Source organism: Misgurnus anguillicaudatus, chromosome 4, assembly GCF_027580225.2.
Source record: "Misgurnus anguillicaudatus chromosome 4, ASM2758022v2, whole genome shotgun sequence".
NCBI classification, from domain to species: Eukaryota; Metazoa; Chordata; class Actinopteri; order Cypriniformes; family Cobitidae; genus Misgurnus; species Misgurnus anguillicaudatus.
In genome coordinates, this window is record NC_073340.2 from 27,748,337 (window position 1) to 27,771,884 (window position 23,548).

At 39.0% G+C, this 23,548-nt stretch overlaps 2 protein-coding genes across 2 annotated transcripts in view; both read right to left on the minus strand.

Moving 5' to 3' along the window:
• Positions 1 to 18,227, minus strand: part of fscn2b (fascin actin-bundling protein 2b, retinal) — a 71,878-nt gene extending 53,651 nt beyond the window's left edge. The window contains exons 1-3 of the mRNA XM_055177194.2: positions 17,886 to 18,227; positions 17,635 to 17,792; positions 10,032 to 10,097 (exon numbers count right to left, since the gene is read on the minus strand). The gene's annotated coding sequence lies outside the window, so the exon portion shown is untranslated. The remainder of the gene's footprint in view (positions 1 to 10,031; positions 10,098 to 17,634; positions 17,793 to 17,885) is intronic.
• Positions 18,228 to 19,224: 997 nt separating this feature from the next.
• The window catches only part of bahcc1b (BAH domain and coiled-coil containing 1b), a 108,158-nt gene continuing 103,834 nt past the window's right edge, over positions 19,225 to 23,548 (minus strand). Inside the window, exons 26-28 of the mRNA XM_055177190.2 lie at positions 22,048 to 23,249; positions 21,719 to 21,955; positions 19,225 to 21,631 (exon numbers count right to left, since the gene is read on the minus strand). Coding sequence (XP_055033165.2) covers positions 21,422 to 21,631; positions 21,719 to 21,955; positions 22,048 to 23,249 — 1,649 coding nt within the window. The 3' untranslated portion in view covers positions 19,225 to 21,421. The remainder of the gene's footprint in view (positions 21,632 to 21,718; positions 21,956 to 22,047; positions 23,250 to 23,548) is intronic.

Below are 23,548 nucleotides of genomic sequence, written 5' to 3' on the forward strand. Positions count from 1 at the left end.
GCCACATTCTTCATTAGCTCAGTGTCAGCTGCATACAAGCGCACAGATGCAACAATACACGCTATTCTCTATCTCTCACTAGCTACTTGTGTGCACTAGCTATATTTACATTTATGCATTTTGCAGATGCTTTTATCCAAAGTGCATTACAAGGTATACCCCGGGGCATTGCTAGACATAAAGTTGTACTGGGGAACGTGCCTGCGTGCAGAAGTGCTGTGCAGCACAATTGCTTAACCCACTATCCATACACTGCAACGAATACTAGAAAATTTTACATGTATGCATTAAAAATAGAGGTTCTCGGTCATATATAGTTACTGCCAACTGTTAATGCAGTGTTGTTAAGTGTTTAATTCTTAGTGAATTAAAAATTTCTTATCTAAAAGATTATGCGGCTCAATCTGTCATCTGGACTTCTGTGTGCGCGGCTGCGTGGGTTGCGAGTTCTGCGTAACAAAACCAACCCGATGGTCTTTAAAAACTAGCCCAAATGACCATTCACAACCCAAATTCCAACTTTAATCCACTGAAACTCACGAAAACACTTTAAAAGTAGCCCAATTCTTAACTTCGCCTAAAGGCTGCAGCCCTGGCAACCCACAGTCGCACGCGAACATTGGGTCTCATTCACTAAGCATGCGTATGCACAAATTTGTGTGTGAGATGTGCATACGGATGTTTTCACGAACAAATCGTGATTCAACAAATTGTGATCTTCTAAATCTACGCAAAAATTTAAGAAAACCTAAAAACCACTCGTACGCAGTAATCAAGTACTTTACTGTATAATCAAATACTAGGCTATAATTATAATGTGTATGATAAAGTTGATATATAAAATTTACTTGATTATATTTGATATTATAATATTTTCTGTATTATATATTATTATACATGATCTATATTATAAACATATATACATTATATTAAACATTATTGTAACCTACAAATTTTTTCTACACATATAAAGAAGATGCACGTAATGACACATCTTCACGCTTTCCTTCCTCACTTTTTAAAATTTAAATCTCTATATAAAAGTGTCTGCTTAATGTAATGTAAACATCATGTAAATGTAATGAGAAGTCCACACGTCAATCACTTGATCTCCTGTCTGTTTTATTTTAGATACAGATGCACGTCTTATCTTAATTAAACGTCATATTAATTAAATGTCATATTTGTTAACGCATTAATACGAAAAACGTACACAATTATAAGTATATGAGATCCATTTAATTTATCTGTCAGTTTTTGTGATGTGATTACTACTATTTTTCAATGCATACAGATTCAGTTTTTTTGTGCCGCGATTATCAATGTAAATGAATACACTGACAATTAAAGCAAATTAAATAGTTAAAATTTAAACTTCAGATTTACACTGGGGCACGTGTCCCAGTATAAGGGGTCTAGCGACGCCTCTGGTCAAACCCATGATCTTTTGCACTGCTAATGTAATGCTCTACCAACTGAGCTACAGGAACACCCATGAAATACAGACTATTTTGGCGCTTTTTCATTGAATAGTACCCCACGGTTTGGTTTGGGTCAGCTTACCTCACCTCAATTGGGCTTGGTTAACTTTTCCATTGAGTTTAGTAACACTTTAGAGTGGGAGGGATTATAGGCGTGTCATTATATTTGCGCTGCCTACTGCTGTGACATCATACAAGTGAGAACGTCGTTGGAATGCTATACATCGTACATTCATTTATTTCTCAGTCCGTTGCAAAATTAAAATTGACCACCACAAATAGATGTTTTCTGTACGAAAACCCATGGCGTCAGTTGACGCTCTCCGCTGAGCCTCATATAAGTTGCATTTAAGCATATATGCGGACGTGCGCATCGAGAATGTTCCGCCACAAACTGCAAGTCTGAAAAAAACTGTTATTGTGTTCCTGATTTTCAACCTGTGTATGTTTTCATCGCTAAAAGAGAGTTTGGGAACTTATAGCAGAGCACAGATGGCAACAACATGTTTGCTCGAGACAGCGCAAGCTAGCATGAACGTAAAGCTAATCTTTTCCATTATAGTGATGACGCTGGTAGTGACAATTCTCTCAGTGATCTACAGTGTTTTTGCATCACGGTTTGGTATCAGCTCGGGTCACTTGGAACCCCAACCGAGGTTGTACTAAAAAAAGAATCGGGTACTATGTACTGCACCCAGTGGAAAAGCCCCCAAAAGTAAGCTGACCTGACCCAAACCAAACAGTGGGGTGCTATATGCAATGGAAAAGCGCCATATATATATATATATTCTTACAGAACTGGTTTTGGAATTATAACGAACATCTCAAGCCCCATTTATACCTGATACACAGATCCGTCTAGGGTGACATCATCATCACATGTGGTCAGGTGAGACACATGATCATTTTACAAGGTTCTGACTATCTGACGGCATAATATGTCAATGCAAAAAAGTCAAAGTGAGCAATTTAAAGGGATGATCACATAATTTACGTTATAGCAAAATATTTTTTGAAGTCGTCCAGGATGCATCAAAACGGATTAGCAATAACACTACAAATGCGTTGTGGTCAAATGTGTTTTAAACTACATCTATATACTGTATGGTTTTAAAGATTGGATCATAAAATGCTTTAGATCCTTCTATTTATCGCTGTCCTTGTAACAGATCCTAACCAAAGAATATTCATACATCAACATGAAAACATTCATAAGCTCAATTATATTAAACCATAAGGATCTTTTATAGAAAAAATTATCTGTATGTCACTGTTGAATCGCTTTAAGAAGATCCTTATTACTTTCAATCAACACTCTCTTAACACCTACTCATTAGTCCGGTCCAGATGTTCTACGTATTTGTTTTCTGTTTGCATACATTTCTTTCCTACACATGCATCACCAGCAGCCATCTGTCTCTCATAAGGGGACTCGTAGGTCCATCTCTTTTCTCCATCACACACACACACACAACACGTGACACACACCCTGTCCCGAAGAATGCGGTAAGTGGAACAGGATAGCAACAGCTGGATACACGGGAGAGAGACAGTAAGACAGATAAACATGTGGAACGATAAACAGAGAATATACAAATCCTTTTAAGGCTTACAAACACAGAGACGGTAAACAAAGCCAAGATGACCGGTTTATTAGCCTTTTCTCCAATGTGGAAATTCACGCAAGCAGACTTTGATCAGTCTGGACACTTATTTACAAAAAACTGATTGCTAGTCTGGTTTTGTTGTGACAAGTGTAAAAAAAACTTGCGATTCGTCCACACTCTGTCAGCTTAACCTAATTATGTTGTTTTGACACAACCAATCAATCCATCCAAATTTTCGAATTGTAACTTTTAAGCTATCTCCACCAAACTTGGCATAGTCCTTTATCCCATTTTGACTGAAGCTGCTATGACTTTTCTATCAGATCGCATTTATGGTTTACTTTAGCAAATATCTAGTTGAACTTTTATTGAAAAGTTCTGATCTAAACAATACTAAAGCCTTCAGGCCACGTCAAATTCAGTAAAGTGCTTCGGCCTGTTTTGACTAACTGAGCTGTATTTTTATGTTGTATAACAGCACTTAGACATTTTAGTTCGTATCACTCCACTTGACCGTATTCACATCCCAGAAAGCCCAGCAAGCAATGTTGCATTTTAAAGACGTCTAATAGCCATCCAAACACAGCCTAGACGTCTAGGCTAACACAAGGCTGTCAGTGAAAATTTAACAGATGTCTAACCATAGTGCAAAAATAAATGAAATGAAATAAATAAATAAATGAAACCCCTTGTAGTCACTGTTGACTTTGCTTACATCATCAAACATCTCGCAAGTTATTTTTGCAAAAACGACATGTAATCAAATTCAAGTTTATTTTGGCTAGAAGTGGTTTACTCATACATAGCCAGACTATATGTGACCCTGGACAACAGAACCAGTCATGAGGGTCAATTTTTTAAATTGAGATTGAGATACATCATCGGAAAGTTGAAGTCCATTGAAGTTTGATTTGTTAGGATAGGATAATATTTGGCCGACATACAACTATTTAAAAATCTGGAGTCTGAAGACGCAAAAAATAAAAATTCGAACAAAATCACCAAATAAAGTCATTAGCAACTGAAAAAAAGTTTTGATATAGGAAATTTACTAAATATCTTCATGGAACATGATCTTTACATAATATTCTAATGATTTTTGTCATAAAATATAGTGGCCCATACACTATATTGTCGGCTATTGCTACAAATGAAAAGTTTGGTTCCAAAACGCAATAAATCTATTTTGACTAATTTCGGTAAAAATGTGTTTTCTATAGACGGTTTCAGCAGTAAGAACATAAACAAGCGGCTGTCGTTGTCCGCACGTAACGTCCGGTAAACTCCGCTAAGAATTAATAACAACAAAGTACTTTAAACGTAGTTTATTTATACAACAAGCAAAAAACAACACATAGATTACCTAGGAAACTAAAACATTTGTTATTTTCGACGAGGCATTTGTTCAAGAGATCAGTTTAGCAACTAGTCAGACCATTAAAAAAACGAAACCGAAAGTAAAGTTCGGATCCAGACGTGTATCGTGTCAGCGCACGTGCGTCCGATGAAACCGTCTATACCAAGAACACTGAAAAAAATGATTCATTGAATTTAATCAATTTTTTTAAGGTAAGTGGTTGCAATCAATTTATTTAAGCTACATTTAAACAAAAAAGATTAGTAACGTAAAATAAAATATAAAACTTTTGTTTAAATGTAGCTTAAATAAATTGATTGCAACCACTTACTTTAAAAAAATTGATTAAATTCAATGAATCATTTTTTTCAGTGAAAGGGATCAAGATGAAAAGCACTATTTTCTGTTACAAACTTTCACATAGCATCTTTATGTTATAAAAACATAAAAAAAATTCAAATCCATAATTTAATTTTCAAAGATTTATTATAAAAACTTATTTTTTCCGCAAAATGCAATATATATTTTTTTTAATTTCATAAATCTATTGAATCAAATGTGCATTCATCTTTGCCATGTTATATTCATTAAAATAAAAAAATAATAATAATAAAATAAACATTAATGGCATTAATAAAAAAAACACTTACTTTTTCATATTAAGAACACTATATTGCTGCTGTCATCCTTGGGATGTCGTTGCTGAACTTTTTTGACAGCGATCAGCTGTAAAATGTTTTAGTCCTGCTCGATTTTCGTTGACTTCGAGTAAAATATTGGAAAGTTTTTCATAAGGTCCCCTGGGGTTAATGTGTTAGCATGACAGAAGCTTGATGCTGTCGTGTGAGAACAAGCAACAGTTGGCATTTTTCCGTCACCCGAGTGGCTTATGTTTCTTCCCCGCCACAGAAAACCACCACAGGTTTATCACTGCCATCAAAAGTATTATTTTGTTTTTGTTTATTTGTTGATCACGAAGTACAAAATAAATGAGAAAAACTAGGATTGTGTATTCAATGCACCAAGATTGTTGTTGACAATGCGTGGAATGGTGCGCTGTGATTTGTTGAGCGGATTTATTGCATTCTGCAGAGAATGAGGACTGGCGTTTATCGCGTTTTGGAAAAATATGGAGAAAAAAGATACATGATAACACAGCGGATATCGGATTTGGGTAAAACTAAGAATTTATTTTTTAATACTGACCTGATACAATACTGATTTTAGTGGTAACTCGTTTTTTTTTTTTTTTTTTAAATGGTGGTTATCGCGTTTTGGAACCAAACTAATCAGATATACCCGAGCGACTTAAGAAATAATGGTCTATAGTTAACCTAGAGGGTGAAATGACAGCTTTGCTTGCTGTGTAGTATATGAGTGGTGTGGACTATAAGCACAAGTTTTCCTGACAGTTGGTGAATCTGTATTTTTCTTGCCCTGTCTGTCCACCTATTGATTTTCCTCTTAACATTGTATATCCTAAAATATTAAATGCACAAAGCGTATAAAACCCTCAACATTCAAAGCTTCTTAAGTGTTTTTATATTTCATTAAAAAAATCTCAACAAACCTTTACATTTTCTAGTTTATTTCTAAAGGGTCTGCATTTTGTTAAGTGTATAAATCAAGATACGCTCTTCTCCAATGTGAACTGTTGCACCAGCAGCAATGTGCTGTTCATAGGCAGACGTCTGGGAAAGCTTATCTGGGCCGGGTCGAGAGATACTGTGTTTACAAGATGCTTTTGCCCCCACTGAGCATCGCATGGCACTGCTGGGGTAGCATCTAGGCGTAAACTAGACTGTACCAACATGTGTAAGTGGTTACAAAGATCAGCTACCACCAGATGAGCTTAACACGGGTAGTACTGATGCCAGAGGCAGACGCTTATGTACACACACACACAGATGCCCCGTCACGAATGTTGACAGATTTGCACCCATTTTGTCTATATATTTTCTCAAACCCTCAAGTAAACAAACTCTCTTTCCCTTGTCTGAGCAAACAATATGATATACTTGTTAGTGTATCAACACAGATAAGATAAAATATACAGCAGTGTAAACAAATACAAACAAACACAGTACGGCTTTCCACTTGATCCTTTTGACATAAAACTGCTGTGGGACGTTGTGTCCGTAGAAAATTTAAAGACTAGAAGATAAGATTAGATTCATTAATATACTGTATATTATCTTTTTGCAGAGTACAGAGCCAATGAAATGCAGTTACCCGATTGATATCTGTGTCATGGTACAGAATAGACTGTGTTTTACTGCAAAAGTAGTTTCAGCTTCTTACACACAGCTTTGGAGGACTGAAAAATAATGTAGGTCTAAACATCACATGGACTACATTTATGATACCCTAATGATATTGTTGCAGAATTTTTGGAGCTTAACACTTGCATGTAAAATCATTGAAAATATAAACATCCTTAACACATCTTCCTTTGTGTTCACGGAAGAAAGAAAGTCATACTCGTAACGATGTAAATAAACAATGTAACTAACGCCAAAATTAAAATTTTTGGCTAAACTCTGTCTTTAACCGAAGACAAGATATTTAAAAATAGTCATATCTGTGATGTCATGCGCATTGTTTGCTGCTTCCTGTGGGGAGTGTATTTCCAGTCTAAGTTTACGATCAATTTATTTTTAGCTTCAGAGATAAGCGAATAGGGAGGGGACAGAAGCAGAGGGCCAAGGTGTGTTGATGGAGCTGCAATTCTGACCATCCCCTGGGTAGCATGTGGAGTTACAGTTACATGGACGCGGAGTGTGAGCGAGATCAAATATTCACTTGTGAAAAGTCCGCAGAGGCTCCAGCCTCCTCCCGTTAATATCGGCTTCCGTCTGGATTTTGTCAGCCAAACCAAGTGGGAGGAAATCGTCTGTCATCAGGCACGTACACATGTGTGCTCTCATATACAATCACGAGCACACACATACACACAAACTGTACGCGATGAAAGGAGAGGCATGTGGCGCGCAACGTCAATTTGAGAATTTCGCACTGTCAGAATTTTATATGCATGATATCATTCAGCTGTCAAATGTAGGTGGTGTGTCAATGCAGACAAGCCCCGCCCCTTCCTGTCACTACAATATCAGGGGGGGTCATGATTTTGGTTACTATTGCCAGTTAGCCCTTAATGGTAGATGTTGAAACTATAACAATATTCTAGTAAAAAATATACAGTAGCCATGTTTCTGAAGAAATACATGAATACATAAATATGTGAATCAGAGGATACTTAAAAACATGCAATAAACTTATCAACACTCTAAAAGTTATTTTTAACTCGGTGAGCCAAAAAGGGACTAACCCAACCTGTTGGGCTGTAATTTGTTGGTTGTTTAAACCTGGCACGATTTCCACTGTGGCTCCCTCTATTGGCCACAAGAGGCTTTGCTCCTTGTACTAAGACTGATTACTACCACACCTGTTTCCTATTACATGGACTAGGTCTTATTTCCTAGAGCCTCCTGGACTCTCTGCCTTGGCCAAGATGGCCATACCCTGGTCCCTTGCTCCGCTGGCTCCTCCTCGTTTTCTTTCTCCCCCGCCTCCTCCTTGGTCCCTTGCTACCCGGGTCCTCCCTGGTCCCTTGCTCCGCCCTGATCCTTGGCCTGTTGGCTCCTCCCTCAGCCCTTGCCCCACCCTGGCACCTGGCTCCACCAACACCACCCTGGCTCCCTGCCCTGCTGGCACCACCCTGGTTCTCCACCTTGCAAGTTCCGCTCTGGTCCCCCACCCTGTTTTCCTGCCCTGCCGGCTCCGCCCTGGTCTCTAGGCTCTATCCCTTAACATGTGCCTGGCCATGCGTTCCTCCACCTGGTCTGCTTCCGCTCCACCGCTTCACCACCCACCTGAACCATTTACTTCCTACAAGCCGCTCTTAAGGTGTGTGTGGGGGAGGCTCCTTGTACTAAGACTGCCACACCTGTATCCTATTACGTGGACTAGGTCTTTTTTCCTAGACTTAGCCAAGATGGCTGCTCCAGAGCCTTCTGGACTCCCTGCATTGGCCAGGATGGCTATACCCTGGTCCCTTGCTTTCTCCGGCTCCTCCCTGTTTTCTTGCTCCCCTGCCTCCTCCTTGGTCCCTTGCTATGCCGGGTCCTTCCTGGTCCCTTGCTCCGCCCTGATCCTTGGCCTGCTGGCTTCTCCTTGGTCCCTTGCTCCACCCCGGGCACCTGGCTCCACCAACACCGCCCTGGGTCCCCGCCTTGCTGGCACCACCCTGGCTCTCCACTCTGGAAGTTCTGCCCTGGCACCGCCCTGGCCTCCTGCCCTCGCCGGCTCTGCCCTGGTGTCCCGCCCTGCCGGCTCTGCCCTGGTCTCCAGGCTCTATTCTTTAACATGTGCCTGGCCCTCCGTTCCTCCACCTGGTCTGCCTCCGCTCCACCGCCCACCTGTACCATCTACTGAGGAGTGTCTGGAAGCTGCTTTTAAGGAGTGGGGGGCTCCTTGTACTAAGACTGCCACACCTATTACCTGGACTTTTAAACCATGCTCACACTTTCACTGCAAAGTACTGTTAAGCATGTTTTCTGTCTCGCGTTCCTGTTTAGACCTTAGCCTTGATTATGTTTGTTAGTTGGATAGTGTTTGTTGTCTGCCCTGATCTTAGCTCGGACTCGTGACTCTGATTTTTGGATTACCTTTGATGCAGTGTTTGACTGGATATTCAACCCATGCTAGTTTATGTTATATTTTGTAAATAAACCTTATTTAGAATAGATATTACCTTGCCTCAGCTGTCTTTTTCTGTGTTAATTGAATGTGTCTCTATTCGACAAAACAACATTTGCACTAGTGTTCATTTATGCTCAAGAAAGTGCACGTTTTTGTTGCCTTCAGCCAATCAGTGTTATTATGACATCTTTCTGTATTTATGACTGAGGTGCTCTGGAAAATTGAAGTGCTCATGAAGGTCACATACTTCTGGGGCACAAACTCCAGCTGACCAACTGCCATACAGATGGACGTAAAATCTAATGGATAGTTTTTTTTCATTATATAGTCCTGCTTTTTCACTTTAGGATGAAGAGTGCAGGATAAAAGGACACGTGTAGAGAAGAACTGTAACAGTAGGTCTGTAGTGTTTTATATTCCTCTCTCATCCTTCCTTTTATCCATAACTCTCTTGCTTTAACCCACTACATGCAAACATATATATATATATATATACACACACATACAATGAGTATCAGATGGTGCATTGGGGTTTTGCCTGTCTGATAAATAGTCTGTTCACTTATGTCAGAAAAAATATGATGGATTGCATTAGCCACCCTTAAGCATTATCTATAAGATACCTGCCAAACTCACACAAAGCATGTTACTTGCTAGAGAAAATGCTCACGTTGCACACGTAATGCCATAAATGCACACTAAAGGTGCCATTCGAAATATTTTTAATTAAATCAATTATTTTGATTATTCTTATATATCATAATCTTCTAACAAACGAATGAATGATAAATTGTGTTTCTTTATAATATTACTAAATAAACAAGTTCATTGACAGGCCTAATAAACACAAAACATCCAGTGGACATCACATGCATTACAACGCACCTGCACACCTGATCTGCCGCCTGCCCGCAGGAAACAGACTGCTGTGCTTTTATGCGTCTCCACAACCTGAGAACACACACAAAGAATAAAGAGAAATAGTTAGAAATTTATCGCTTTGTTTTTGCATCTCTTAAAACGCAGAGCGGTGAGCAAAGCTGAGTGAGGTTTCCGTGGTCACACTCATATTGTCACAGAGACAAAACACAGTCAGCGCATGCTGGTCCGTCTGACGCCCACAGTTACTGGTTGAACGAGCAAACACATCAGCGGAGAGACGGAAAGATGAGACGAAATGAGACGAGATGAAGAGATTATGCTGGACTGCCGTTGGCCTCTTGTTCATAATTTCAAGAAAACAAATCCTGAAGCGCACACTGAAGGCAGCCCGAATTGTGAATTGTAAAAATACATTTCTGCCATTTACTATACTTGCCCTCATGACATTTAAAACTTTTGATTTTCCGTCGTCTGTGGAATACAAAAGGAGATATTATGAAGAATGTTTAAGGCACGCCACTCTTTTAATACAATTCAAGTAAATTGGGACACACAGACAAGCTCAAAAGATGGCTAAGGTTATACTGTAGTCTGTCCTCTGTTGTAAAAGTTCACAGCGTTTCTCCAAAACATGTTTTTGTTTCCCAGACGTAGGCGAATAACAATACTAGACGTATTTCTTCATGCGTAATAAGCATATTTGTATTTAAGCAAATAAATTAACTTCTCCTTTCCTTGTCCTTCACCTTTATCAGTTCCTGTTGCCCTCCAGTCATCTGCTCCACACTATCAGTAAATAATGGTCCAAAAATGGTCACTACCCTTCAAATGCAGTAGCCTTTAAAAGGTCCTAATATGTAGCATTTAGGTACAGAGATGTATACATTTGGTATACAAATATGCACCTTTGAGGTACTAATATGCATTTTTTGGTACCAATATGACCTATTTACTGTAGGTGCACTGATGTACTTATTTGAAAGGGCAGCTTTAAATATCCAATTGTTTTGACAGTGCAGTTCCCATAGAAAGACCCCTTCACACCATCTCTGCACCCTTCGCTGTCTCAGCGGGACTTGAACCTCCTGGCCGAGAGACATGGGAAAATCTGCAAAGCTGGTTTGTCTGACAGACGGATATGTGTGTTGCTTGGTCAAAAGTGGCATGTGCAAGAGTGCCATGGCTGCGCTATTGCTGCCCGACTGTGCCAGCTCCCTAATTTCTGCGTGACGCCTGCCTGATTTACAGCCCCCTGCAGGGGTTCCCAGCTGCCTGACGCCCACCCTGATACCAGTGTGCCTGCCCAAGCTCCATATAGAGTATAGGAACAAACACCTGCTTATATAGAATGGTTGTAAAAATTTAGTAGGAATGATGTTTACAGCAGGGGGTAGATATGCACATATTTATATAGGTCTTTTATTATGGGAGTTGTTGGCAGACGTAAAGAGTTATGGTGGAAGGGATACTGAGGATGGGGGGAGAGAGTCTCGGATTCCTGATGGATTATGTGTGCAGGTGAAATCCCAGCATGGTTCTTAGATTTACACATATACTGATAACTAAGATCATTTGTGTGGGGTTGGAGAAGTGGTCTTTCCAGAAGTGCTACTCTGCCTTGGAGACAGCATGTAAATGTGTATTTATAAATGCAGATTGTAAAAACGGTCTGCCACAGATGGATGCATACAGGCATACTTCAGCTACAACCTGTGGTGATTCCAGGGTGTGGATTTAAATACACTCATATCAAAAGGACACGGGAAAATGATTCACCTGGAGACAGGCGGCACCGGACAAGTGTCCATCAGATCACCTCAGTAAACAGCAAATTAGTTATTTAAACAAGATGTAAAATCCAAAAACAGTTGACTGGTCTCTTCTGATAAAGTTGCAGAGAGTAAAGCAGAAAAACAATGCCACAGTAAATGCCCCAAACCCTATAATTGTAGTTAAGATAACATTTTAGATCAAAGTTCATGGTAATACTAAAGAAAAAGTAAATTTCATTTACATTTGTACAGTAAACAAATTTGGGTTAACATGATGTCCAATGTACAGTCGGGTGAACATAAAAAAAAAACATACTGTAAGAGCGCCTGATCACCTGTTCACTTTAAATCAAGTATTACTCACTTGAAAAACGTGCGACAGCTGAGGGATGGCAGCCATGGATAAAAAATAAAAACAGGAAAAAAGAAAGGGGGGCAGAAACATCAACAAATGCAGTTTTGTGCAATGGCAGCATGCAATATAATTGCTGGCACGTCGTTCAGCGCACTGACCTAAATGTGCACCTTGAATGTGCTGTGGATGGATATGTTGTGTGTACAGGGGCCAGAGGGGCCCCGGTTGTATGAGGGATGGATAAGGTGAGCTGGATGGGTTCCATGCCCTTAATCCCTCCCTCAACCTCAGCAGTGTTGGTCTGGATCAGCGTGTCCAGCATTATCATGCATGCAGCTGACAGCCATTTATTTACACATGTGGCTTTAAGAGATGACACACAAAGTTGTGCAAGCTGAGAGAGAAAGAGAGAAAGAAGAAATTTGATTTTGGCCTGTCCCATCACTGCAAAAAATGACTTCCTTACTTAGTATTTTTGATATGTATACAAATATCTAAAAAATCTTAAAGGATTAGTCCATTTTCTTAAAAAAATATGCACTTTTAAACTACAACTTCTTGTCTATCTCCGGTCCTGTGACGCACCAGCGCAACCTCACGTAATTGCGTAATGACGTGGAAAGGTCACGTGTTGCATATATGAAACGCACATTTGCGGACCATTTAAAACAATAAACTGACACAAAGACATTTATTAGTATTATTCGACATGCAACAACGTCGAAACGATCCTCTTTCTCCACACTTGTAAACACTGGGGGGTAGTTTCGCATACGTCATCCGTGACCTTTATGATGACGTATTACGTGATGAGGTATTACGTGAGGTCGTGCTGGCGCGTCACAGGATCGGAGGTAGATGAGAAGTTGTAGTTTAAAAGTGCATATTTTTTATTTTTCTTGTCAAATGACAATCGTTTTGCTAGATAAGACCCTTATGCATCGTTTGGGATAGTTTTGAGTTCTTTGAAACTCTGTTGAAACTGCAATTTTAAACTGCATTAAAACTGTTACGTGTTGGGGTCCATTAAAATGAGAAAAATCCTGGAATGTTTTCCTCAAAAAACATAATTTCTTTTCGACTGAACAAGAAAAGCATCAACATTTTGGATGACATGGTGGTGATGAATAAATTATCTGGATTTTTTTTTTAAGAAAATAGACTAATACTTTAAATCAAGATGCATTTTCTTGATGAGCAAAATAAGTTAAGAAAGTAAGTCTAGTTTATAGACAAAAATCGAATTAAAATGAATTTGTGCATAAAACAAGCAAAAAATCTGCCAATAGGGTATGCAATTTTTTCTTCAAATTTTCTTAAAATGTTTAAGAAATAAAGTGCTTAATTTACCTTACTGGCAGATTTTTTGTGCTTGTTTTATGCAAAAATTCACTTCAATTTTATATTTATTATATAAAAACTAGGCTAGGAAAGAAAGTCATTTTTTGCAATGATCCTGAAACATTGTCATACTTTTAAAATAATCTGTTGAAATAATATTCCGCTGAATTCCTATAAGTGTGAAATTTAGGCTAAAGTCTCAATCTAATTATTAGATGAGGATTATCAAATCATAAAAATTTACTTTAGCTGGGGTTTTACAGACAGGGTCACATATTATATATACTTATTGTAGTAAAACCAACATTAAAAACTTGCATATTTATATAAGGTCTGTATCCCAAATGTTTTGCACCAACCCAATGCAGCATGATTACACCTAATTACAAAAAATGCACTGTATTTTTACACTAGTACATGAAACAAAATTTTCGCAAATCCACAAAAGCCTAAAAAATTATCAAATGACTCTGATGTGCATATAACACTCTAGAAATGTCTATTCAAGCATTAAAGAAGATCTAGCCAGCATATCTGCTCAGGAAACAGCCTAATCCCATGTAATTCCAGGTTAAAGGCATTCAAAAATCCGGAGCATCAGAAATTCAGTAAATGTCAGAAGTGATAAGTGGCAGGTGGATAGTGGATTTAGGGAGTTAGCAGTTTAGTGAGAAACAGTGTGGCTTGCATGAAGCACTATGGGATCCCTCAAAGGCATGGAAAAGCACTATTTCAAAATATTATAAAGCTACAGAGAGTGCTGACAGATGATATAAGGATTGGGGATTTTTTCTAGTTTAGCCGGCCAACACATGCACTCATGGTTTTATGCCTGTGCATTCACTGTACCATATTTAACCTCTTCATTTCAAAATATTGGAGATATACTGATTACAAAAGCATAATTTGTGCATAAATCGAATTTACAGTGTCTGTATTGTTTTCTGCTTGGTATGAGAGTATCCAACACAAAATACTTTCAGGAAGCTGATATGTCTTGTGGTGTGACATGCTATAGTCCAACCAGTTGAGCAATGGGCTTTCCTGTCGCCCAACTGGTGGAGCTGCTAACAATGCCAAGGTCATGGATTTGATCCCAGGCACATGCTTTTAAAAAGTAAAGTCTGAACTGCAAGCCGCTTTTGTATATAAGGCGCTGCTAAATGCCAAAAATCAAACATTATTATTATAACTAGTATGCATACAGCTTTAAAGGTGCCAAAGAATGCATTGAAATAATATGTTAAATTGATCTTTGATATTTAAATAGAAAGTATGTAACTTTTTGAAGTGCAAAAATTATCCAGAAATGTTTTTACATGTCCATTTACAACCCTCGGATTTGTCCTTTAGAATTAAATGGTCTGTTTTTACCCTATTTATAATGGTCATGAATAATAATATTGAGCTCTGCTCTGAATGCTCTGCTCTGCGGCTCATGCCAGTAGCTAATATAAGTAAACAGATCTTATATGTTTGAGCCTTTATCAGACGAAAATCCAGATTTTGAAAAACAAAAATTGTTTGGAGATTGTAAACGGACATTTCTGAGTGTTAAGTTTGTGTTGTTTTTTTAGTTCGAACCTGCAAAATGTAACTGTAACTCTAAATAGCATATAGCATTAATTAGCATGTATAGCTAACTCAGCAGTCACAACTGTTTTTAGCATTTATCAACTTTTAATGTGCAATTTAATGTTGGGGGCGTACATCTCGACTGTGACATCACGATATGTCATTACCACAGACCTCTTATTATTTATCTATGCCTAGATAAATACAGTTTTACATGCTATGGCACCTTTAATGACTTCATATGAATTGAGAGACCTGAAATACAAAATATGAAAGTTTTGTCACTCTGCCGTAAATGGTGATGACTGGTTACAGAACTTCAGATGCCCAACTTAAAATTGTGATGCTTATGGACACATTATGCATCATTTCCCCTTTTGCACGTATTTGAATTGCTGTAACAAACATAAAGTAAAAGGCTTTTCTGGTTCACCAAATTTCACTAGCTCTGTTCAGGTCACATGACATTTGTATTAGTCCAGAAAAGAAGGATGTGAGCGGCCGTATCTGCTTCCATTGAAAGCATTGAAAGAAAGTGACAAAAAGAAAGCATTGCTGTGTGCCATGATGCGATTCCTCTTTTGCCCTTGGTGCATCTCTCTTTCTCTCTCTTCCAATGCTTCAACGTGTTTTACTGGCATGACAAATTATGCTGTATTTGTATTGCACAAGCAGGTTAGACTCTCTCTATCTTCCCCCGTCACATTCACACACACTCTTCCTCACATCCATGTGTAGGTCTCTGAGCTTTCACACACAGACTGGTTTGGGACCCTTTAGCAGCAGGACACCGTATGATGGATGAGCTCTTGGACCTTCAAACCAACCCCACCATAGGAGGGGTCTGCGAGGGCTCTCCTTCTCAGCACCAGCACCTCATTCAGAATGCCAAACCCCCCACCCGTTCCCCGCTGCACATACCCGATTCTCGTTCTCCTGAGAGCCACTCAGCAGGCGGGCCAGAGGAGGTCATGCCGAGGGCAGGACATTTATGAGGTGTAGATATTTACCTTCTCCCACAAAAAACACCTTAGCGCTGACACGGCCCGGCCTCTGCACCGATACCAAGAAAGAGGTTTCGGGTTCAGGATGTTATTATGCTTTGTCTACTACACAACTACGAAAGCACAATATTTGTGTCAGTTTTCATGTCAGTGAGCTGAATCCAATCTACTTTTGAACATAATATGTATCATCAAAAAATTTCAAGCTGTTTTAGCTCAAAATAACATATAGATAATTTATTATAACATGTTAAAACACATTGTAGGTGTGTGCAAAAATGTGCCGTTTTGGGTGTGTCCTTAAAAATGCAAATGAGCTGATGAAGTGCAAGCACTGATCACAATGATGGTGGTTTGTTGCAATTGAATCTCAATTGTGCTTCGAATTATTTTTTCTCTCTTTCTTTTTCTCTTCAGTAAATGGCAGTGCTGTGATTGGATAGTGCAGATTAAGGGGTTGTATTATTATAATAAGAGCTCCTTATGACATCATAAGGAGAGTCAAATTTCAACAATCTATTTTTTTATGTGCTTGTAGAGAATGGTTCACCAAAACTAAGTTACTGGGTTGATCTTTTTCACATTTTCTAGGTTGATAGGAGCACTGGGGACCCAATTATAGCACTTAATCATGGAAAAAGTCTCATTTTCATGCCATGGCCCCTTTAATCTCTTCCTAAAACCAGGGATTTGAAAAGCTCTCTTTCTCTGATTGGACAGCTAATCTGTACATTGTGATTGGCCTAAATACCTCTAACATCAGCTGGAAATTACGCTCCTTGCCATGTTTGAAAGATTCGGTCACAATGCAATGCTAACAGGAGTTAACTTACAGGCTATGAGTCCAAGCGGGAGGAATTATGATAATGTCGGTCTTGTCTACATCACCAGGAAGTAAACTGTTGCCTACAATCCGTGTGTTTGTTGTAGTCCAAGAAAAGAGATTTACGTTGGAGACGATAATTCGCGCCATTGTTTATTTTGGGGTTTGTAACTTTTGCATATTGTAAACATGTACTAATACACACTTACACACCAAAGGAAATGTAAAAACGTGAATCAGACAATAGGCGCTCTTTAAGAAAACGATTACAATATTATATATTTTACTACTATATTATTTTTATTACACTTATTTTGTTAGCATCACTAATATACATTTTCCAAACCTACAATTAATTGTACAGCTAGTATTGATATTAATTTACATCGTATGAAAAAGTAGCAATTTGTTTTTTTCCTTATGTCTACACAGTCTTCTTTACTAATATTTATTTATTTATTTACTGTAAAGCTGCTATAGAATAAACTGAAATTAAAGAATGTCTTTTAAACTTTATCTTTTTTTTTTACTAAGGTAAACATGTCATGAGTAAGAGTCACACTACACTATGTTAATACTGTACTATGCAATATACTATAAATAACAACAACATTCGTTCCTAAAACAGCTACTAGCCCAGTAACTCCGTTTTATTTACTTGTCAATGACATTTTTCATTCGCATTACCTGAAAACACACAAACTAATAAAAAAGTCCTCGCCAAGTGGTTTCATACCTGTGATGCATGGACGGCCCTGCGGCTCTGCGCATGACAGATGTTGCGGTCAGTCAGTCTGGTGCTCCAGTACCAAAATAGTATTGATAGTGAAAAGAGTACCTCATCCTTTCACCTAGTGTAGCTGACGTGTGTCTGTGCTTTTTTCTCATACCCACCTGGGAAACAAAGGTTAAGTGACAGTAAATGGAAAAAATAAAACAAAAACAGCAGTCTTATTGACTTTTCAGGCTTGTTAAGTCGTGTCATACCCAAAATGAACGTAACTCAGATTTTCTTGTTCCAGGTTTCACAGCGTTTACACGTAAGTAATTAATCAGTGGTAATCAGGGCGTTTGAACGCATGTAAATTATTGTTTTTGGTTTAATTTGCATATTTATAAAGTTAACGTACAACGAACAAACGACCTGTCACCAGATTAACCGCTTGTCCAGCTGCCTGCCACATAAATACCCGTCTGTCATGAATCTTCTGAAATGAATAACAAATAATATTTCTCTTCACGTCTCTTCTTGTTCGACATTTTAACCTTTTGCTTCAGTTGAGAAGATGCTAAAACTGGCTAAAATCTTAACACAGCGCGTCACGGAAAGCTTATGAATATTTGATGAGGCAAGGATTAGGACGTGTCTGATTGGTCGCTAGCCTAACCTTGTAAATAGCGTGAAAAATTGTTTTACCCAGGCTTAAAAATAACCGTCTATTAATATACGCCTTTTTTATTACATCAATTTATAAAAAATAAATTATTTTTATATAACATATATGACTCTTATTTTCAGAACCATTGTTTTTTTTTTTTCATTTTATGTTTACATTGGGGTTACTGTAACACAAGCACATCGTTAAATATTAAATTTGTAAACAAACATATATATATATATATATATATATATATATATATATATATATATATATATATATATATATATATAATTATATATAATTTAATATACCTGTTGTACGCCGTTGCACACCGTTTCCAAGAATGTCGTTCAACCCGGAATCCGTAGCAAACCGTTGCGCACCGGTGTGAGATTGAACGTGCCCCAGGTTTGCTTAGTTTTGTTGGTTTGATTATTCGGACCACACGTTAGCGATCGCCTATGGCAGATCCAATAGTTTTAAACTTCAACAGAGGACCCTCCTTAACGGAAGTAACGCTTTGCAATGGAGCGTGGCCAGACTCTCTGTACAAATTAAATTAATGTACGAGAGTCTGGTTGGACCAGGCTAGTAATGTACCACTATGTGTAGTATATTTTCAGTGTCCTCCGTTTCACCTTACCTTTCTCTCTCTCTTCTCTAGGATATACTGAAGTAAAATGACCTGAATGTTCATGACCTTATAGTATAGCAGCTGTCTGCTCTTTATTGTATGTAGCAAAACTGCTGAGCACAAATCTGACAACAATGAATCAGTACACTGTACAACGTTTCACAGATTAATGGTGATTGTAACAAAAATACTATTTGAAGACAAAGATCTATCTAATAATACTCACCTATGAGCAAGATACTTCTATTTTTAGAAATTTTTTCAATATATGCATCAGTCAAACTTGAGAAAAAAATACAGCGAGGCATGGTAATTTAGATTTTTTTAATTAAATGCAACATGAATGCAATAAAATTAAGATAAATAACGTTTTAAGAGTGGAAATATCTCAGAGTTATATTTCCCACAAGGTCAAAAAAGATCATCCACCATAAAAATCAGTTCCAAGTGGGTCTCAAATTCAGGTTACACAATGATTCAGTTTCCTTTGAGGCTGAGCCAACTTCCTGGCACGCTGGTGGTGCCAGCGTCACCATATCAAGAGTTGCGTCAATCCAGTGTTTGTTACAAAAATACCATTTTCATTTTTTTTTCTCATTTTTTATAGACCCAGAAAGTGACGTTACATTTATTTTCACATCATATTACTTAAAGCTTTAGCTTCTGCAGTGTAACAGCAACAATGTCATAAAAAAGTAAGTCATCCTTTAGGATTGAAGGCATATCCTTTCACAATTCCAACAAGGAACAATCTGTACAGGCTTGCATATCGAACAAATAAAAGTACAACATTGACAATGGAAAAAGAAAAGATTTTTGGCAAAGCAGGAAGAAAAGTGACGTATTTTAGATTTGATCTGTTTTAAACTGCCCTCACTAACAGGTAATGATTGTCCTTCATGATCACGTGACATAGGACAGCAATAGGAAGTGCTGAAAATTCTCCTCTAAAACGTAAAACCCTTGCTGAAACCTTGCTACAACATTTCTGAAACATACTGACAACGTTTCAGGCAAACATGAAAGCTATCTGCAAAATTAGCTGTTAAAAACATTGCAAGTGCCCCTAATTTATGATTCAGTCTACATATTTATTGCAATTGGGTTTATAGTAATTCCACAGACATACTTTGGTTTGACACTTTGGAGGCCTGATTTCTTCAGTAAGGTTTGTTTAAATGTCATTTCAGGATGGTCATGCCACCTCTAATGTGCATGCTGTATGGTCCGGGTACTACCGACTTCAAAAAGTCTTTAGCACAGCCGAGAGCTTTTCGTTTGATTGGTTAATGATTATATCACAAAAAATAACGCAATGGAACATGAAATATTTCAAAATAAAATTAAACAGCACAAGAAAGAAACAATGACAATAATGAAGTGGACACAGACCGCCTGTTTCCTCTTTATCACCTCATTGCTAACTACTAGACTGCATGGTGTCGATTCCCCTCCTAATCCTCCTCATGCACAACAGCGAAGAGGATATTTGGAAACTAAGGTGTCCGAAATCATGCCTGTCTCTAAAGCAAACTTCCTAAACAATTTTTAAAAAAATAACACGATCAAGAGCAATAAAGAGGAATAGAGTTCTCTCTTCATTTATATTATATTTACAGTTTGTGGTTTTTATATATATATTTATATATTTATATATGTACACACATCAGATAAATCAATTGTACAACTATACACCTGAATGAGAAGATAAGCAAGAGGTACAGACGTGTATGGCTTGACTGGAAAATCATTCCTTTTGTGTTTGTTTGTTTTCGCACAAAACTCAGTTCATAAGCTGACGTTTTAATACACCGACTTTCCGTTATCTCTTCGTCAAAAGAGTGAAAATAAACCAATAAAAAAATCCCTGGAATTGTCAAAAGAGGTCATCAGACTGTACACGTGTGAGAGCATCGTTCACTTTAGAAGAACGGAGCTCTTCTAATCTTCAGGTCAACACCCGTTCCTGTTTGTTTTTCTTTATGTGGCTGATCTCTGCATACGCACATGGTTTTTCACATATTTGCATACTGCAAAAGTACCATCTCATTCACATCTCTCACGCAAACACACAAACAAACAGATCATACCACATCTCGTAGTAACAGTGTATTTGGTCCTGCTGGGATAGAAGTCCTGGAGACATCAGTTTGATGTGAAGATCTTTCCTAAAGATCTTTCGGCAATAAAGTCAGTGTTTCACACCTCCCTACGATCCATGTTTGTAAGTCTAAATATCCTTTTCCCAACAAGTCCAGTGCTTTACCATTTCTCAGTAAAAGATTTCAAATGTATTCCATGACTGTGAAGCCTTCATTGATCACCACGAGTTGTTCTCTTCGTAACATATGCTTACTCCATAGAGATAAAGTTGCTGCATAAACCCACGGCTCCACATCGTGCTAGAGTTGTATATCTTCTAGAAGACTGGCCTGATTGTCAGCCATTTCTTATATCCCCCATAGAGAAACTGTGATTTCAGTAGTGCATCCAGCCATTTTCAAACCCTAGCAGACGATGGACTCCCCCTCAGCGGTCACGAGCTGGCCAGTGGTGGGGTCGTAAGTTCCAGCCAGGTAATAGAGATCTTGACTGTTACTGTTAGGCTTCCTGATACGACTCAGACGCTCGTATTCTGCTCGACTCACCACCTGGCACTTATGGGAGATGGTTTGGACGTCATTCTCATCCTCATGGGAACTTTGGTATAGTGCATGCTGTAAAAGACAAGAAATTTGAGTGTATCTACATTTAAAGAAAATCAACAGCTCTAGGCCAAAGCAAATATGCAATATGGTGATTACCTTCCCATCCCGGTGCCTTTTTCCAAGTTTGGTCTCCTCAGGGTGGTAGAACCACTTCACCTTGACTACCATGTTGCTGGACCAGGATTCCCAGAGACTCTCAATGCGACCAACAAAAGGAAGGTGGGGTCGACCGGCAGAGAGAAACACGGCACAGTCACCGACTCGGACTGTGTCTTTGCCACGAACGATGGCCTTGTAGAAGAGCTTCCTAGCTTTACCTTTCAATCCCCGTCTCTGATGACATCGAAAAGAAAACAGCACAGCGTAAAGGACTTGAAGAAGATGCATACAACCGTTAATGTATCACACTCAATGACAAAACGTACCTGAGTAGGGTTACCCGACCATCTCCACAGCTGCCGTCCCGGCATCAATGAGGATGTGTTCAGTGGACTATCTGAAGATGGTATCTTCTGTTTTTTAGGAAAGTCTTTGGAAGATTTGGATTGGACCACAGAGGCAGAGTTGTTGGCAATGTCTTTTCGTCTCGGAGGTTTGCCTGTACTACTATTGACGGCGACCTTTGAATTTGAGATGCCGAAAGCATGACGTGGAGGGGCAGTAGGAGGTTCAGAATGCTGCTGTTGCTGAAGCAATGAATGATGAGAGGACAGACAACCCTGAAGCAGAAGCCGTGATGCTTCTTCTTCATCTGAACTGTAGGAAGAGTCATTATCAGATGAGCAAATACTTGAGCTGGACAGTGATCCCGAGCTTGATGCGCTGGAGGACCCCGAGGACGATGATGAAACAGAAAGACGAGACAGAAAGCGTCCGGTGGTGCGCATCGCTGCTCTTCTCGCATCTTCTTCCTCATCTTCATCTTCGTCCATTTCCGAGTAGGAGCTTAGGCAGTCGCTGTGGCAGTTAGGTCCATAATCTGCATATTCTCTGAGCCCAAGACCCTGATGGTGCTTACGGATGTCTGATGAACCTTTGAGAAGATTTCCGCTGTTTCTTTTGGCATCTTTAACTAGGAGAACAGACTGGGAGTAGCCCATACTTGAGGTCAGTTCTCCTATTCCTTTGGCTCCAAAGCCTTTCTCCATCCGTCCGGCTCTAGAATTATGCACTTCTGGATTTCCAAGAAGCAACAATGCTTTTCCATTCTTAGTCTTAGGGGATGTTACCCCTTCGTGGTCCAGTTTGACCAGAAATTCCTTCCTGTCTGCTATCTTTCTTCCCCGTAAACTAGAGGTTCCCTTGTGACTGACTGACAGGCCTGTTGTCAACTGCTGATTCCCGAAGGAAGTGCAACCATTTGCAATGCTACTGAAAGAATCAACCTCAAAGGAAGTGCTAAAGATGCCTTTGGCTGGGGTGGCCATGGTGGAGCTAAGTAATGGGAACATGTCGGACTCCTTCCCCCTAAGAGCTTTCTTGGTTAACCCGTTGAACTGGAACAGATCCATGGAGGGCTTCCTTCTGGACGTGGTGGCAACCGGCCAGCTAAGAAGCGGAGATGCAGTTTCCATCACATTCTCAGCCACACAGCTCTTTGATGAAGAATTGGCGGATTTTGGCCTTCCTGGAGAGCGAGACAAACAAAGATATTATGATGACGACACCCACCCTCCAAGTAGTCAAGACAAAGTATTGGCGTATTGCATCTACCTTTAACCCCTCAGAGAAAGCAGATACAAACAGATAAGCCTAACAGCTTATACAACAACTGATGGATTTATGTCATCGTACAGATAACATCTGCTGAGTTGGAGCTGTTGGACTGGTAGCTCCAAAGTTTTGAGTCATATCTGCATCAGTTAGACTCTATAGTTAAGTGGCGTTCAACCTTGACGCCTGTTACCCTCATCCAGCTTACACATT